A 17508-nucleotide genomic window follows, 5' to 3' on the forward strand; every position below is an offset into this window, starting at 1 on the left:
GCTGCAGAACGTGGGGTGATAAAAGGAGTTATTGGGCCTGCGACCTCCTTTGCCTCTTATCTCCCATAAACACTTCAGTTGGTTTTACAGGGCCATGGAGGCGGCAGAACGAGCAATAAGCCAAAGGGGAATAGTGGGGGACTGATGACTTATTCATGAAGAACGGCGCAACATGAGGGCACAGATGAAATTGACAGTGAGAAGTCCTCATACTATTAGTTGTTATGTAGTTCTGATAAGACTTGTCTTGCGCTTGAAGTTGATTAATCTTCAAGCTGGGTTTCATTTCAACACGCAATATAGTGATGCTTTTAAGGATAAAATACACAGTGCTTGTGCTCTCATGTGGGAGATATGAAATAATACTGCATACTCATTAGCCTTAGCTCTAACATTAGCTTTTGGGCTCACACCAGCAGAGACGAAGCCCTGCTCTGCTATGAAAGTCACCCTGCTGAAGTGACATGATGTTTTATTCCCTCTATCTTCTTAACCTGATTCTGTCACATCCCCACAGCCGCACATGCACGGATATTGTCATTAAGTCGCAGACAGGTCTTTCCAGCTATTTAAATGAGTCTGAATTCTTCGCATGCTTCTCACCTTAGAGACTCTGTTTTTCTTTTCACATGCATTAAATTCACTTGAACCCTTTGAAACCTTTTCTCATTCTGCTTTCAGATGCCTTTTACAAGTATTTAAACCTTTGAACCTTGTGCAAATTGGTGTGATTTCTTTCAAAAACATGGGGGAAAAGGCAAGGAGCATTTTGGATTAAAAAAGTTAGAAAATTAATTTTAAAAAGCTGCGGAAAAAATGTTTGGGCAGCAAAAAAAAGTTATGAAAGAAATTAAAAGAAATTATGTATTTTGGAGCACAAGTTTCTTGTGTTTTAGCTGAATTGTACTAATTTCTTGAAAATTTTGTGCTCAGCGCTTTCTTCTTTTTGAAAGAAATCAAGACAAGTTGCCCAGGCTGCAAGGCTGCTTTTTTTTTTTTTTTTTTTCACCCAAACCTCATCTCTGCTTTGCTCTAGCGATTTAAACTGATGGCAAATCCCACCTTGCTTTGCAGGCTGAACACAAGGAGTGTACGCTAGGATTGCATTCAAACCGCTGCTGGTGTTATGTTTGCCAGAAAGAACAAGAGGACAAGGTATAAAGTAACACACAATGCCAACTTGTGGTTAGCTTTCCTTGAAAATGTGTAAACAGAGCCTCACTGGTTGTGGAAAGACAGCTTAAAGGCAGATGTAAAGCCCAGCTGGTATAAGTATTTTCATTTCCGTTTAGGCAACATGGAAATTTCGAAGTGAGGTGAGGTGGACTTGCTTGCTGGTGCTACATAGGCAATAGCTTGAATAAGGCAAATGCTGTAAACAATGTAATGATAGGGCATATGACAGCTGCGTGGAGCCCTGGTGGTGTGCATCCTCCCCCATCTCTGCCCTGTCAGACCTCTGACACACTCCTTGCCAGAGAGGCACAGACTAGGCACGAGGAAATAGAGCTGGAGATTGTTATTATAGATAAACACTTCCCTTACGATCTAGTTTGCCCTGAGAGTAGGAAATTACAAGGATGTTGCTCAAAGTTGGGCACGGATTTTATTTGCCTCCAAGGTGCCAGTGTGCACAGTCACAAACTGGGCTCAGCCTGTCAGCAAATGATGCTGAGCACCGTCGATGGTCATTTTGAGAATACGTGTAGAGCTGAAACACATTGTCGCTTACTTGATAAGTCTGCCGACAGAAAATTAATTGGAAACTCTTTTGATAACTGATTGATCATCTTCAGTTTTTTTTTTTTTTTTTTTTTTTTTTAAATGAACCTACCGTGGGTAACTTTTAAGAAAAAATAACTTTTGCCTTATTTTCTGAAACTGTCACTATATCCGGACAGTAGTGCATGAGATTTGAGACTCCCCCTGGCCCTGATTGGACGATTTCATTCAGGCGTACTGGATTCTTGCAGATCCCATATGGAGCACTAAATGGAGCTGGAGGAACTTGACTTTATCAAAGATTAATTCTTTCACTGCTGTAAGGATATAGTGATGATTTCAGCAAATATGACACAAAGTTACTAGTTAAGTGGCAAATATCTGCTGAGTCATATTATTTCAAACTGCATGTCTTTCGGTTTTTGAATGGTTTTTGGACAAAACTAAACATTTGAGCATTTCAGGGCTCTCAGAATTTTGATAAAAATGAATATATTTTGTTTTACAGTTACAGTTGCTGTCTTTTAAATGATAGTTTCATAATGACAATAGTCAGGTGCCCATTACAATTAAAACAGCTTCTGCTTGCTGTAAGAATTCTTCATGTTCATGTTGGACATTCAGAGATTCTTTCCCATTGTGCTTCCACTGTTAGAGACAAAGGTGACTTTCTTTATTACAATGTTTAGTGTAAATGTCTTCTTTGTGTTTCACTTGACAACATTTCCCTCTTGAGTAGCAATGGAGGGATGGAAAAAAAAGACATTTTATACTAAAAAGTCAGTAACTTTGTCTGAGTGCTAAAGCCCCATATTTAGGTCTTGACATTGGTATCTGTCAAATGCGGGTTGAATTCGGCTGTGGCACTGTGTCACTATAATCCTGCAACTACCATGAGCACATGCATACACTATTCATTTTATTGGTCCAATTTTGTTAGGCTTGCTGCCTTGCGCACCAGTGACGGACAACCTGAACAACAACAATTTATTTGCCAAAGCATTACAATATAAAACACTTCCACTTATGACACACACTACTCGGACATGCGTGAAACTGTTATGACTTATGTATTTAAAATCATATTTAGAGAAAGTGTATGTGTAGATGAGATTTAGATTATACTGCACGAGTTGTGTGAGAGTTTGTAGATGTTTTGATATAGTTTTGCTGTTGTTAAACCCAGGCCCCTATTGTTTCAATTTATGAAGAACATTTGTCCTTTTTGGATTCTTCGTTTGCTGTGAATGCATGCAAGAAAAACATTTTCTTCCTGAATTCAACATAAGGGAAGAAATTGATATAAAAAAAGGTAATTTTGTCAGTAACGTCTTCTTTTAATGGCCAGTATAAAGAGGAGGAAAAAGCAAGCAAAGCCTGTTCCAACATTCATAACAATTCATATTGTTATTGAAAAATTCATAACCTGCCCTTGATGAGATGTGGAATGACTTTGCAAGTTTCAAACTTCTGCACTGATAAATGACCGAAGCCACTTCAAGCTAAGCGGTCGGATCCCTTTGATCGTGTTACAATCAATGACCAGCATGTGAGGCGACAACTTGAATTACTTATGCAGATGAGGCAGCTCGATACTGTGAAAGTTACAGTTCAAGGTCGTTTGCTGTGGCTAAATGACATCCTTGCGTGAATATGTGTGTGCTGTCCGTGTCAGTCCCACACTCATTTCTGATCTGCACATCTCACAGTTACGCTTGGATGATTTGTCATTTGCACGTACTGCACAAACAAATGACGCTAATACTGGCTGTGCACTAATGTGATAGTCAAGTCATGTACTCTGGGGGTCAGTTGATGCTGACTTTTTCCAACTAGAGCTCACTTTTTTGATTGTTAGTAAGTTTTGTTCCAGCTTCTCCTCTGCTTGCTGTGTCTCTGGCCACATGGTGTGCTCCCTCTCGTGTGTTCACTGTATGTGTGCTGGTGATATCCCGCTGCAGCAGCAGGGAGCACCATAACCACTACTGACAAATCTAACTGTATAATGCTTGGACCTCTGATGCGAGCAAACACAGGACGCCCCTGTGGGAACCAACTTTAAGTTGAATGCATTATTATCAGCTTGCTAACTGCAGCCTGGTGTTGAATCACTTAGGCGCTTGGCAGCCAACAGCACATCACAGAAGGTCCAAATACTAAACCTCCGAGTTCCGCAGTGCTGAATACATATTTGTGATGGCAGGAGAAACACTGGCTGTGATCTGTGGCGCACGCCTATCAATAGGATGCCAGAGCAAGAGAGGCTTTCCAAGTTATGTAGAACGGCACACACCAGCTGTAGTTTAGGGAAATAAACACAAGATATCTTCCTTGACCTCCTAGAAGAAAATACCAAGCCCCTAGTGTACATGCACCTTAGTTAATATGTATTGCATGTTTTGCCCTGGAGTACAGCTTGCACAGTGCATAACTTAACGCTTGGCTAAGGTGGGATTTCACTCAATGTATTACTTAATGCTGTTTACGAGCTGTATGATTGATGTCGTTTTATAAACAACACTACAAGATCATGAAAAAAATTACACATTTTTCTTCACTTTACTCATCAGAGCTGTGATGCCTCTGTCAGCACGCAGCAGGCCCAACCATAGTTTTTCTCATTAAACTATTCATCAGATAGGCCTCATCAAAGATTAAGAGTACCCTCACAGTTCATTACAAGATTCCCTGCTTTTTATTTGATGAAGTAATTCATCCATAATGTATGTGTATATTGCAGTTTTGCAGGATGCCTGCGAGACTGGAGCATTGGCTTTGCAAAGGCTTAGACCCAAAAAGAGAGAGTAAAGTTGCTGCTTTTGTTTTGATTGAATCGGCATTTTTGGAGTGCTCCCTCTGCGATGAACTGCAGAGCAATTACTTTACATGGAGAAGATCAGACTCATTGTGAGGGAAGCTTTGATGGGGAGAGCTTGATAAGAATTACAGTAGCATTAAAGTGACGGAGCAGAATTAGCTTTATCTTAGTGCTGGTGATGAGGAGGCTTTTGCAGTGGGGAGATCTCGACGCCGCGAAAAGCATAGGTGCTTTATCAGAAGTGGCAGCCCTGAATGAGGATCATCAGCCCACTCTCTGATTGAATTCCTTCTCATAGTCTGTTGTTGTTTCTGACCGACCATGGAACACTTCCCTGAGTGAGTCAGCGTCCCTGGGATTGGTTGCCTCCACTCATCCAAGGGTGATGAGCAAGTCAGCCTATTTTATCTGCGAAAATGCCTCCTGGGAATCCAGACAATGTCAGTTGATGCTTGAAATAAATCTCAGAGCACTGACAAATGTCAAAGCTAAACTGGAGGAAGCCTGGGTCAGGGTATGCAGCGGGGTAATAGAGATTGCTAAAGCGATCTGGTGTCAGTTGAATAATGGCATAACTGGAGGGCCAATGCCATGGCAAAATGACACTTTGTGGGTGGATACAGAATCATTTAAACTCTGTAATTTCTGCCCAATTGATGAAAACCAAGAACATTTCCATTGTTGATACAGAGCTTCATGTTGTTTTTGCCAATATAGCATAAACATATATTTGCTCATGAGGCACAGGCCTTCATCAAGTTGGGTGGCTCATGTTCTACTCATGCACAGATGGCCGTGGGCAGAAGGCTTGGTAATTGGAAGGGACTGTGCTGCACACTGAACCGCTCTGCAAGAATAAAAAAAAAAAAAAACTGAAAAGAGCATTATACTGTGAAACTTTAACTCAACATATAGAAGATCACAGTTAAAACACTGTAATTAGTGCCTGGGGTAACATGTGTCTGGGTGTACTAGCAAATGACAGATCACCTCCCCTTGAAGTCCGTAATGAATGCCTCTGCTGGCATGTGGGTGTGGATTAGGTCATTGTCTTACTCATGTGCTCCCGAAATAGCCGTCTATTGCTTACCATCACAGCTGCAGTGTAAGTTCTACTCAAAACAAGGAAATGTTGTGTGAAATGCCAGCCCAATATAATCCGCAGGTCGTTAAATACCGGCGCTTTGACAGATCCCTCGGCATATGGTAAGGTTGCTAAAGGCATCCTTGGGCACCTTGAGATATACTGGGCTTTCTAACTCTCTAACTCACTCTAATGAAAACCTATCCACAACACTGTCTGAAACTCAGAGCAGCTGATGTACAATAAAAAGCAAGAAAGTCCAACTCTGTTGGGAGAAAGGGTAAGTAGATGAGTCAAACAAACATGGACTTTCATCTACTAGACTATTGTTTGTGTCCTGTGTAAACACAAAGGTCACTGCTGTTTTAATGTCGCATCACTCATACTTAGTTTGGCTTTGAGGCATTGTAGTATATGTGTGTCATTGAGAATACCCCTTTTCCAACAAAATAAGTGCATATACACAGGCTTTTGAAACGCGGACGAACCTGTTAAATATGTCTTTCTCTCTGACAGTAGACCAGAGCTGTGTACACGGCTCTGCAGCAGACAAGTATTCCTTTGTGTGTGTGTGTGTGTTTGTGTTGTTTGTTTGTTTTTTTGATGTGTCCCATTGGATGTCACAGACTACTGTAGAGTCATCTGACCTGCCAAATATAACCTTTCCCATTACATAAAAAAGCTAGATGTAAGTGGGTGTGAGTGTTTTTGTTTTTTTGTGCAGTGGTAAAGGTGCTATACAGACAGTGAAGGGTGTGAGGAAGTGTCAGTATTTGACAACCTGTGATGAGAACTTGTTGCATATGTGAAATACAGCTGTGGTGTCACATAGAAGCATGTCCTAATTATGGCATAGATCTTTTCTCAATATTCTCAGAGTCAAGGTTGCAAGCCAAGTGTATGATGCCACCATTTGTCCAGTTTATATAAAGTCCTATCAGACAATGAAAAGTTAGTAGACTGAGCCATTTACATCTAAAGGTGGGATGCACATTGGGGATACATGTATGAAAGGGTGAACAGATTATGGATGAGGATCAATGATGGAGTGGGTGTGTCGCAGTGAGGAACTCCAGGAGTGAGACTGTGGGTGGCGGCATGTCTTGATGAGACTCCACAGCTTTATGGCCCCCCTCCCTGTGGTTCTTGTAATGGGAGAGAGGGATGAGAGGAGGCAGCTGTGACAACAAAGATAAACGAGAGAGAAAGGGGTTAAACACACATATAGAGGGAGACACATGAAAGTGGATTAGAGCGCAGTGTGGTCTTTGTTCCTAAACCAAAGAAAGACAGAAACCTCAAAAATGAACCAAAGATTACTTTTATAATCATTTTACAACAAGGGGTAAGAACAAGAGGGGCATAAGTGACATTTGACTAACTTTACTGGACAGCCACAACAAAAAAATGACCATACTTGACCACAAGTACCCTTTTAGCAGTAGAAAGAACTCGTCAAGAACTTTCCTTTGATAAATATTAATCATTTTTGATGAAAACTTCACTTAACCCTCTCTGGCTTTCACCCCCCCCAAAATAGTTGATGGTCTGCTAACACTGATGTTGTGAATAGAATACTTTTAGGATACTTTTCCACCAGGTGGCCCCAGAGGAGAAAAAGTTCCAGTGGCGTTGCAGTACACTCAGTCGCCAGTTTATTAGGTACATCAAGCTAAAAAATAATGCGGTCCTTCCTTAGTAAAGGTTGCCATTTTTCAGGATGTACTTTGTGGTTGAATACTAACATACGTAGTCTTGTGAGTTTTCTTGGTTTATGCTAACCATTGCAGTATCAACAGATCTCTGAGCCTTAATCCAGAAAAAGGTGACGATGGTTTTGGGAGCTTCCACTCTTTTACCATTGGAAGTCATGGGTTAAATGCCTTGCTAACCAAGTCAAGGTCATCTCTGTTGCAATTTTCTAGGGAGACATTTTTATCTGACTAGACTGGAGATTGAAAGGAGCAGCTCTCTGTTCTCAAAGCTACCACAGGCTCCAATTTATATACACACCAGTAAGTGGCTGTGATATACCAGTAATGTAAATAGATGGGGATTAGAGCTCATTATTTCTTCACATCATGGTCAATCTAGCCTTGTGGGTGGATTTAAATGCTCAGCAGTGCTCAAGGTGTCCCTATGAAATCTCCTGCATGCTGATTTCTGTGGTGTTTTGGACATGTTTGGGTGTTCTGCTTTATTTCTGGATTTACACCTCAAATGCCCCAGAAAGTAAACATGTCAATAGAGTGTATGGTGGTATGAGACATATCATCTTATCTAAGGTAAAGGTTATGAAAGGAAGAAAAGATCATTTCTGTCCTCTGTTGAGTGGCTAAAGTCTTGTAACAGAAATTAATAAATGGAGCCAGGAATCCCACTGTGAACCAAAATGCATCCATAATTTAAAATCCATCCTGTACGTGGGAGTAGTTTCAGAGTTACAGTTGGATGTGTGTGGGTGGATAATATATTGTACTGGTTTTTTGAGGGCCTGTTGGAGAGAATGGCTGAGGAAAAGAAAAAGGAGCAAAGGCGAAAGTGCAGAAGAAAATAGAATAAAGGTGAGTGTGTTTCTGTGTCCCGAGTGATAGTTTTTTTGGAGGAGAGGTCGCTGTATCTTACAAGAGATCATCTAAACAATGCTGTGAGCTGGTGAAACAGAGATACGAGAGATGGAAAAAGAAAAAAACAGCAGATAAGGAGGTCTGGCTCTGCACTTAATTCTATTTCAGAATACAAATTCTGCTGAAAACAACAAAATGTCCAAGTTATATTGTTGCTGATTTTGTGTATTTGCGTATAATATGAATAGTAACAATGATTAATACTTTTAACTTCCCCACTTGAAATCAAACAATTTAGTAGTACAAAAGCTAGCCTTTGTAATCAAGCTTTATTGCAGTAATAATGATTTTGTACTAACATCTCTAATGAGCGCCCATTAGAAAAACAAAGCTGCCCTGTGCAATACCTGCTGCCCGCCACGGTTAATGGCAGGGGGCCCTGCTGAATATGAATGAGGGTTTGTTCTGTAGATGTATAGAGGCGGCTGTTTGGGTTAATTAGTGGGAACCTGGTTTTCTGTGGCATGAGAACCTGTGGAGCCCTCCTTTTAGCCTGGCGGGATATAATGAATAGTGCAGATCTGTCGGCTGTGCTGTCAGCTCAGGCGGTGGGCAGCACTTTTGCTCTGGTGAAAGACACGTTTTAAAGCCCGGATAATGGTCGGCAAGTGCAGCTCTCATGCGGGGAGGCTCTGCATCACAGGTTCAAGTGGGAATAGGTTTGATTTCGTTATATAAGCGATCAGCCTCTGTCTGTACTGAGTTCAGTTATTATAACCTCTTACTCATCATTGGACATCGAGGAGCATTTGCCAGCATGCAAGGCAGGGAGACATCATGAGTATATCACTGGCCAATCACAGAGTTTATGCACATAAAAACTTGTTCAGTTAAAGTGCTGTCAAACTGGAATTCGCTACCCATCAATTTAACTGACAAGGAGGGCAAGACCCCTTTGCTTCTTGTTTCAAATTGATCCCCTCTCATTCCAGAACTGATTTAAAATGCAAAATGCTAAAACTTGCCAATGTGTAGTGATTTTTAAAGATAGGGCGGAAGTTAGCTGTAATTCAAGAAATATTTATTGTTGATATTATTGAACAGTTTTTCTTCCAGTTGCAATACCTAACTGCTCTGTATTTACTGATAACAGATTATCTGAATTATCTGCTCTCTTGACCTAGACTCTAAAGTCTGTATACATCACTGAGACTGAAAACATATTTATGTTATTTATGTTTTCAGGTTATCCATCTGTCCACCTGTTCGTTCATTTGTACCATTCTCTTGAACGTGATAGGCCAAGAACTTTGAAGGGAATTTCTTCAAATTTGGCACAAATGTTCACTTGGACTTGACAATCGACTGATTAGATTTTGGTGGTCACTGGTCAGAGTCACTGTTACCTCATGTCTTTTGTAATATTCTCGTGTCTCAAGAACACCTTTAGGGAATTTCCTCAGGTTTGGCACAAACGTCACTTGGACCCAACGATGAACTGGTTAGAATTTGGTGGTGAAAGGTCACTGTGACGTTACAAAACATATTTTTGGCCTTAATTCAAGAATTAAAATGCTAATTGTGACAACATTTCATCGCAATGTTTAATCGGACAGAATGGTGAAGTGATGACATTTTATATCCAAAAGGTGAGAGATCAATTTACTGCGACATCATAATGCTCTGCAAAAACACTTTTCAGGCAGTTATTCAACATCATAACTCAAGAACAGAAGGGGAGACATTTGGTCGGATTCTGAATTGGTCACACTGATCTTGGGTACCGTGTTATAGATGTGTGTGAGGTATCCACATTTTAGAATTTGTAGCTTCTTTGCAGCAACACTTGTCTTGTCTGGATAGATATGGACATAAACTGTAACTACAACTTGACTGGTTGGCAGAGTCATACAGCAACGTGGTGGTAATTCTAGTTTAGCCCACTATCTACTAATCTCTTTCCTAGAGGAAAGAGATTGTTTTGACTGATTTTTTTTTTTGATGAGACTGACAAAGATCCTGATCTGCTTAATAAAGCCAGTATTTGCACCAATATGGATCCAGCATATAAGGTAATAACAAAATTATTTGAAAAGTACTGGACAAAATGGTGAAAACTCCTTAATTTGCTTACAACTCTGTTCCAGTCTCACCCACATTTCACAACAGCTTAATGTCACCCTGCCAACTCTGGTTTGGCTGCACCGTCATGCTCACACCTGTAAGGGATTAAGATGGTTCACCTCCAGAGTCCCTGAAGGAAATGCACAGAAGCAAAACATGCAAACTGCATACGCAAAAAAAGTGACCAGAGCCAAGATTTGAATCCAGACTGTCTTGCTGTGAAGCAGCAGTGCTTGCACTGAGCCCCCACACACAGATGCCATATCCTACTCTCAGACACAGTGAGGCCATCGTTCTTCCCTCTGCCAACCTGGCCTGTGTAACCTTCCTCTGGCCCCACAGTGTTCAGTGGAAATAGTCCTGGTTAAGTGGTCTGCCAGATAGCGTGGCTGCCATGTGCCGAATGAAAAGCCGGAAAGATATGCATCAAGTGCTGAATAAAGCAATAAGGCCCAGTGGAATGTGAAACAATGGCTCCTTCCAGGTGGTGGTGTGCTGTGAGAGGAGTGGGGGGAATTGGATGAGACAGAAAGCTCGTCTGGCTGCCTGGCTGTTAGCATTGGACTTGGCAGCTCTCTGCCAGGGAAACGCTGACAGGCAGGCGCGCCTGTCACTGCACATAAGTGCTTCCTTGCACAACCTCGGGCCCTGTAGGGCAGGTCAGCTCTCCTGCGCTCATCTCACAGGCCCCGTCCCACACTCAAGCCAGGGATCGTAGTGTGAAGCGGGGGCATGTGTCATCGCCTTTATATGGTTGAATGACTCTGAAAGGTGAAATAAAGGCCACCGGTGACATTGTGGAAATGTGCGAGTCACATTGCTAGTTATACTTCTTATGTACTCTGCTTAATTAGAGGGTCTGTGATTAAATTGTACTAGAGGTAGAATATTTCTGCAAGTAGAGACATAATTAATAATAACAGTTGGCCGCTTAAACAACTCAAGTGCACAGATTTCAGCAAAGTTATTTCTATACATGCCTCACAAATCAATTATCCTCCTCAAATATAATTTACTGACAGTTTCTAAACAAAGATGTGAAAATGTCTCATTACTTTCGTATCAATATGTAATGAGTTTCTCCCACAAACTGGTTAGTTTTATCTTTAAATAAATTGTATTTGATCTATTATGTGCCTAGAAGGGATAATGTGTTTGGTTGCGTGTGTCTGTGTGTGCGTGCATGCGTGTATCTGTCTGTCTACAATTAATCTTCCAAACTACTGGACCAGTCAGCCTAATATCTTGTATGCACATTTAAGACTGTGTGCTCAAGAATCTCTCATGGAAGGGATGATTCACAGTTGTTTAAAATTTATGTTTTATTGACTGTTTTATACTGTCATTGACTCGTCACTCCTCTAAACCAGCCGGTAGGGACCACAAGTTTTTTGTAAATCTGGTTGGATAAATACAACAAAGCCTTACCCTCTATTGCAGGCTGCATTTTGGCCTTTGTTGTGGCTCCAAAACTGACATCCAATGAAAAGTTTGATCTTATTAGAATTGGAGCATCTGCCAGATAATTCTGTACTCCAATTGTTATGACCAGCTAAAGTGAGGCACCCTATGAGATTATTGAATCCCAATTTTTTTTTAAATTTTTACCACCATCTTGGTTGTAAGGGTGCAGGAAGGGACATTTCCACTTGGCAAGCCCTCCACAGTCCTGCTGCAACGTGATTTTGTTCCATCCACCGCACAGCGTCATACAACACCACGGCTAGCAGAGTGTATTGGCAACTCAAATTTTATTGATCTAGTCATTTTAAGTTGATATTTGTGCTTTTTCCATAAATAACTAAGCATTGTGAAATTGTTTCTGTTTTTGTCTATTTGAATTGTGTTCATAGATGTTACTTCCTACGATATTGTACTGTAGGCTATTGACCATTAAAAGTCCAGTTATGAATGACATGAATCAAAGATTTATGACTGTTTTAGTTATTAGAAATACATTAATCCTCATAATTATATTGAACCAATATTTCGCATACAGTGCCTGTTTGCTGCAGAACTCCATCTTTTCTGTGCAACGCACTATGGCTCAAAAATAGGTGACGTGTGTAATTTCATTCATTTCTGAGAAGCTTTTGAAACACGCTGTGCCGTGTCTGCTGGAATTACAAGAATTGTCTAGAATGGCCATGATCAGCTCAGGGATGCATGGCTGCCTGGCGGCGTTGATCTGCACTCTACTGAGTGCACTTTTGTGGCGATTTTCCTACATTTATTGGAATTAAGATGTTATTTTTCACCTGTTACCTTGGTATTTTATTATATAAATTTGCAGAGGATTACGTAAAATGGAAATGTCAAAAGATGATATTTCATCAGCCTCTCTTTATACAAAGGAAACAGAACAGACTTTCTAGACTTTTTTCGAATAGTTACCAGGAAAATTGGACAGCAAAAAACTGCAAAGAGAAAAGTTTTGAAAAAGTGCAGCCTCCCTGCCACTTTGAAAGCCATGGAGTATTGCATTTCTTTAATAATTTAGCATTTTAAACCCCAATAGATGTAATTACAGTAAATGCCATTGACAGAAAGTGACGCAGGAATTCAGCATCTTTGTAGAGAAGATCACCTCCTGCATGCTGAAATGCCATCACAGTGTTTGAAGTGACTTCTATAGAAGAAGACCTGCTTTGAAAATGTATTCAAAATGATCTGTAACCCATTTTTAGCCTACAATATAAGTAATGAGTAATATGTGCTGAACACACAATCTGTCTGCTGTATGTATCCAGAATAGTATTCTGCTCTGTGTGTGTGTGTGTGTGTGAGTGTGTGTGTGCATGCATGCATGCATGCGTGTGTGTGGCAGTGTGTTCCCAGCCAGGGAATATCTTCGTTTGTTTAGATTACCTTACTGTGACCTTTGCTGTTGAAGCTGGATGTTTGCATAGCCTGGCCCTTGTTGCTTTGACTAGCACAGTGTAAGCAACAGCTCTCTCAGCTTGTTTTCCTCATGAAGGTATCTGAAGACTTTTTTTTTTTTTTTTTTAAATAATTCCATGACATTTAAAAAAGAAAATGTGCTGTGCTATTTCGGCTCATGGCTGCTTGCTACAGAGCAGGGGAACATTTTTACATGTTGTTTTTTGGTTAATAAAAGCAAAAGCATTTGACAAGAGCACATTGAAGGCAAAAAAAAACCCCAAAACAAAACAAGGAAGGTATTAAAATATTTAACACTCTCCTTGTAATAAAAGAGAAACAGATAAAAAAGACAAGACAGCAAATTTTAATTTTCCCATGGTTGCGACGGGCTCTTCAGCAACACTGTAAGTCTGATTTAATGCTCTAAATCCCTCTCCTTGTGTTTGCTGAATTTCATTGCCTTAGTATTGATCTTTCTTGACATGTATTGGAAATCAAAGTCACCTAGAAGTGGGAACTCTGATTTTCCGCAATAAATTTGTCTTTATAAGTCTCCAAATGCTTTGATTTCGACGCTGCGGAGGGGTATCGATTCAAGTGTGGATTTTGACCCGGTAAAGGAAGACGGAGCGCTTCGGCCTCGTCATCTGGCCCTCAGCCACACTTGCATATCTCAGACACATTTTCTAACGAGCTGTCTGGCTAAATGTTTTTCAGCCGGAGAAATTACGGTATCAATTGAAAGTGACTTTATAGAGTTAGAGGAGAAAGCAGATGGGGAGAGGGAAGATAAAAAGAGACTCAAAGAAAGATGAATTGAGATTATCCTTTTGAGATGATACACTTATAACAGACATGGATTGTATTTATGGCTGGATTGCTTTTCAGGGGAATGAGGAAAGTGCCATTTCTGTGTAATACAGACATTCATTCTGCTTTGTATGCCTGAAATCTGAAAGCCTTTTCTTCTTCTTTTTGTCTTTGTTCTTCCCTACAGATGTGCTGTGGACTGCCGATGATTTCTCCTCATCCTCCGGTTCAAATTCAATGGCAGACAAAGACTGCACTTCTCACTGCTCTTGTTATCACTGAGCTCAGAAAGACAGATCTGGTCCACAGCTAAACCATTGTCTGATTTCGTTGCTTCTGTCTCTTTGCCAATCATCATACCAGCACCATGGCTTGCTTTCTGGCATCTGCCTTTCTTCTGGTTCTCCAGACATATGCTGCCCCACCTGAGTTTGCCCAGCCGGAATTTGGCATAACCCTGGACCCCATGGACCTTGATCCTGGACTAGTCAATGTCTCAGGAGTTGTCCCCTCATCTCCACCCCCAGGCACCAGTAAAAGAGCCCCACACAGTATCATTATTGGGGTTCGCAAAGGGGGAACAAGAGCACTGTTGGAGATGCTGGACATACACCCAGAGGTTGCTGCTGCCGCCACCGAGGTGCACTTCTTTGACTGGGATGAGAACTATGCTAAGGGCTTTGAGTGGTACCGTGAGTTGATGCCATACTCATACCCACACCAGATCACAGTGGAGAAAACTCCAGGTTACTTTACATCAGCCCTTGCACCAGAACGCATCTGCGCCATGAACTCATCCATAAAGCTGCTGCTGATCTTACGAGACCCATGCGAGCGGGTCATCTCCGACTACACCCAGGTGTACTTCAACCGGCTGGAGAACCACAAGCCGGTGCAAGCCATTGAGAACCTGCTAGTTCGCAACGGAGCCCTGAATGTCCGCTACAAGGCCATTCAGAGGAGCCTGTACGACGTCCACATGCGCAACTGGCTGCGCCATTTCCCCCTGGAACAGATACACATTGTCGATGGGGATGCTTTGATCCGTGATCCCTTGCCAGAGCTTCAGAAGGTGGAGCGCTTCCTCAACTTGCCCCCAAGGATAGTATCCTCCAACTTCTACTTCAACCAGACCAAGGGGTTTTACTGTATCAGAAGTGACGGTCGAGAGCGATGTCTGCATGAGTCTAAGGGACGTCCTCACCCAGCGGTCAACAGCACTGTCCTCCAGCAGCTCCGCTCCTACCTACGGGAACACAACCGAACCTTCTTCAGGCTGGTGAAGCGCACCTTCGCCTGGCAATAAAGAACCCAGATCAAAAACCAGACTCAAAGGAGCCACTACTTTGTGATGAGGACAAAAAGGGGGCATAAAGCACTTTACAGAACTGACATTTAAACACCCCTTTGAATAGCCTCTTGATAACTACTGTTGTGATCTCTGGTTTCAGCAGAGCAGTTCTATATTTACATGATAAGGCAAAAAAACAGAAACTGTAACTAGAGGCGTAAGATTAAATGGAAGAATCTCCAAGCTTAATAAGTCATTCTCTCTGTGCTGGAAGCGTTTAAGTGATCAAATTGCGGCGAAAACAAGTTTATGAAACTGATGAACTTTTTTTCCTCTCTCTTGTTTGATATTCCTGTTCTTGATAATAAATCGTTCTGCTTTCAAATGTAACTGAAAAGTGGCCTGTTTCTGTTCCTCTCCATTTTCATTCAGGCCATCAAAAAGCCCTCTCACCTGTGTTATTTAGGGAGAATACGAAGATAGGCAGAGGCATAAGAATAAGCCTTTGATTTGCTGTGGTGGAAGGTAGACATTAATGCAAGGAAATGGGTACCCTGGAGCAGCGCTTTAGTAGTACAGGAATCACTAATGGCTTTGGACATTGAAGGTAGCCTGCGCCTGCAGCTAAATCAGTCAAATCTCCATAGTCAGCACACTCAAATCCAGTGAGCTGCTGTTGTATTTTGCTGCTGCTCTCTTCAACAATTTGCTCAGGTGTTAAATGCACTCATTAAATCATATCCTGTGAAATATTTACAAATGATACGGTATCTGGAATGCTTTCTCTCACCAAACATATTATCTCTTTCCTGAATCATGCAGTTTTCCCAGAAACATTGTGTCATCCCATACACAACAGATAGTCATGGGTCATGTTTCTTTCATTGATTAGGCTTTAAACAGCAGCCAAAGCTACAGCTCCACTGGGATCTGATATTCATGTGATCTCCCCGCTCTGTCTGCTGGAATAAGCACTATAACTCTCCTGAGGCGTGTAGTCGTTGATGCTACATCGGATCTATATCCAGAGCGGAACATGGGGGGGGAGCATATAGCTGTGGGCTGTATAGAAATATGCTGAATATTTATATGAATAGTACACTGGTGACCTGGGGTTTAGAATTATAATAAGACTGGAAAATTGTGTGATTTTCATGTGTGTACACAAGTTCTGTGTGATGGCAAAGGCAGTGCTAAATCCCCTATAACTCATCTTGCTCAGGGACGTTTCTCCCTTCTGCTCACCAGGGGGCACCTGGACTCCAGAGTAAGTCATGAGGGAACAGCATGAGGGGAATGTGTCTAGACGTGCTCTTTCTAGGATCCCCTCTGTCGGTGCACACAGAGGTGAAGGACCCATGACAGTTACCTCCTGACCCTGGCCGACGCCTGTCTGCTCCAGTGTGCATCACCCAGCCGCTCATCTGGAAGAGAACGACGTGGCACAAGCAGCCTCGCTTCACAGCTGCAACACACACACACACATATACACATGCCTTACCGATCATTCCCAAGGTGTTACATTGGCGCAGCACAGTGTTTCCATTAAGCAGGTGGGCAGCAAGGACAAAAGGGCATGTTTTGCTTACAATATGAGACTACACACTGAACAAATTCCCATTTAAAGCCTTTATTTATTTGAGGTAGCGAGTATGTTTGCTGTTGTGCAGAAACACTGGGAGCTACACAGTGCATCTGTAGCTGTCTAATGTTGGACTCAGAGGAACTACAGTCAGCATAGGTTGTTTAAGGCTAAGGATTTTTTTTTTTATCAGCAAATCCCCTAAAGCTCATATCACTGCAACAAATGCAACAATATGACTGCTTTATGGAGTTGAGTAGGCATAAGCTTTCATACAGGATTCAAGCTGTGACTACAGCAGCATTTTTGTAGGATAATCCAATGTTGGTTTGTTCATGGGATTTGTTGATGAGAATAAAATGCTAAAAATAATACTGTCATAGCAAATGTATCCTTGTGTTATTCTTAAAGCAGAAAGAACACAATAGGGGTCCATGAACAAGCGTCTAGAGCAGGGATACTCTGACCAGGGGCCACATTTTGCAAAAATGACAAGAGGCCAGGGGCCAGTTTTGAAAATTTGAGGACATTTGGGGACCCCCCACTGGCACTTGTTGATAAACAAGCTCTATTTTGGTGCCTTTTCTATGTACCCTGGCACCTTATTTACATTCAAGGCACAGAAAA

General features: G+C 41.6%; 1 protein-coding gene across 2 annotated transcripts in view; it reads left to right on the forward strand.

The window, feature by feature from the left end:
- The window catches only part of hs3st1l1 (heparan sulfate (glucosamine) 3-O-sulfotransferase 1-like1), a 32857-nt gene extending 17168 nt beyond the window's left edge, over positions 1-15689 (forward strand). For both annotated transcript variants that reach the window (XM_042501557.1, XM_042501558.1), the window contains exon 2: positions 14196-15689. In XM_042501557.1, the coding sequence (XP_042357491.1) occupies positions 14376-15314 (939 nt within the window). In that variant the 5' untranslated portion in view covers positions 14196-14375 and the 3' untranslated portion in view covers positions 15315-15689. The remainder of the gene's footprint in view (positions 1-14195) is intronic.
- Positions 15690-17508: the final 1819 nt, after the last annotated feature.

This window comes from Plectropomus leopardus, chromosome 15 (genome assembly GCF_008729295.1).
Source record: "Plectropomus leopardus isolate mb chromosome 15, YSFRI_Pleo_2.0, whole genome shotgun sequence".
Taxonomy (NCBI): domain Eukaryota; kingdom Metazoa; phylum Chordata; class Actinopteri; order Perciformes; family Serranidae; genus Plectropomus; species Plectropomus leopardus.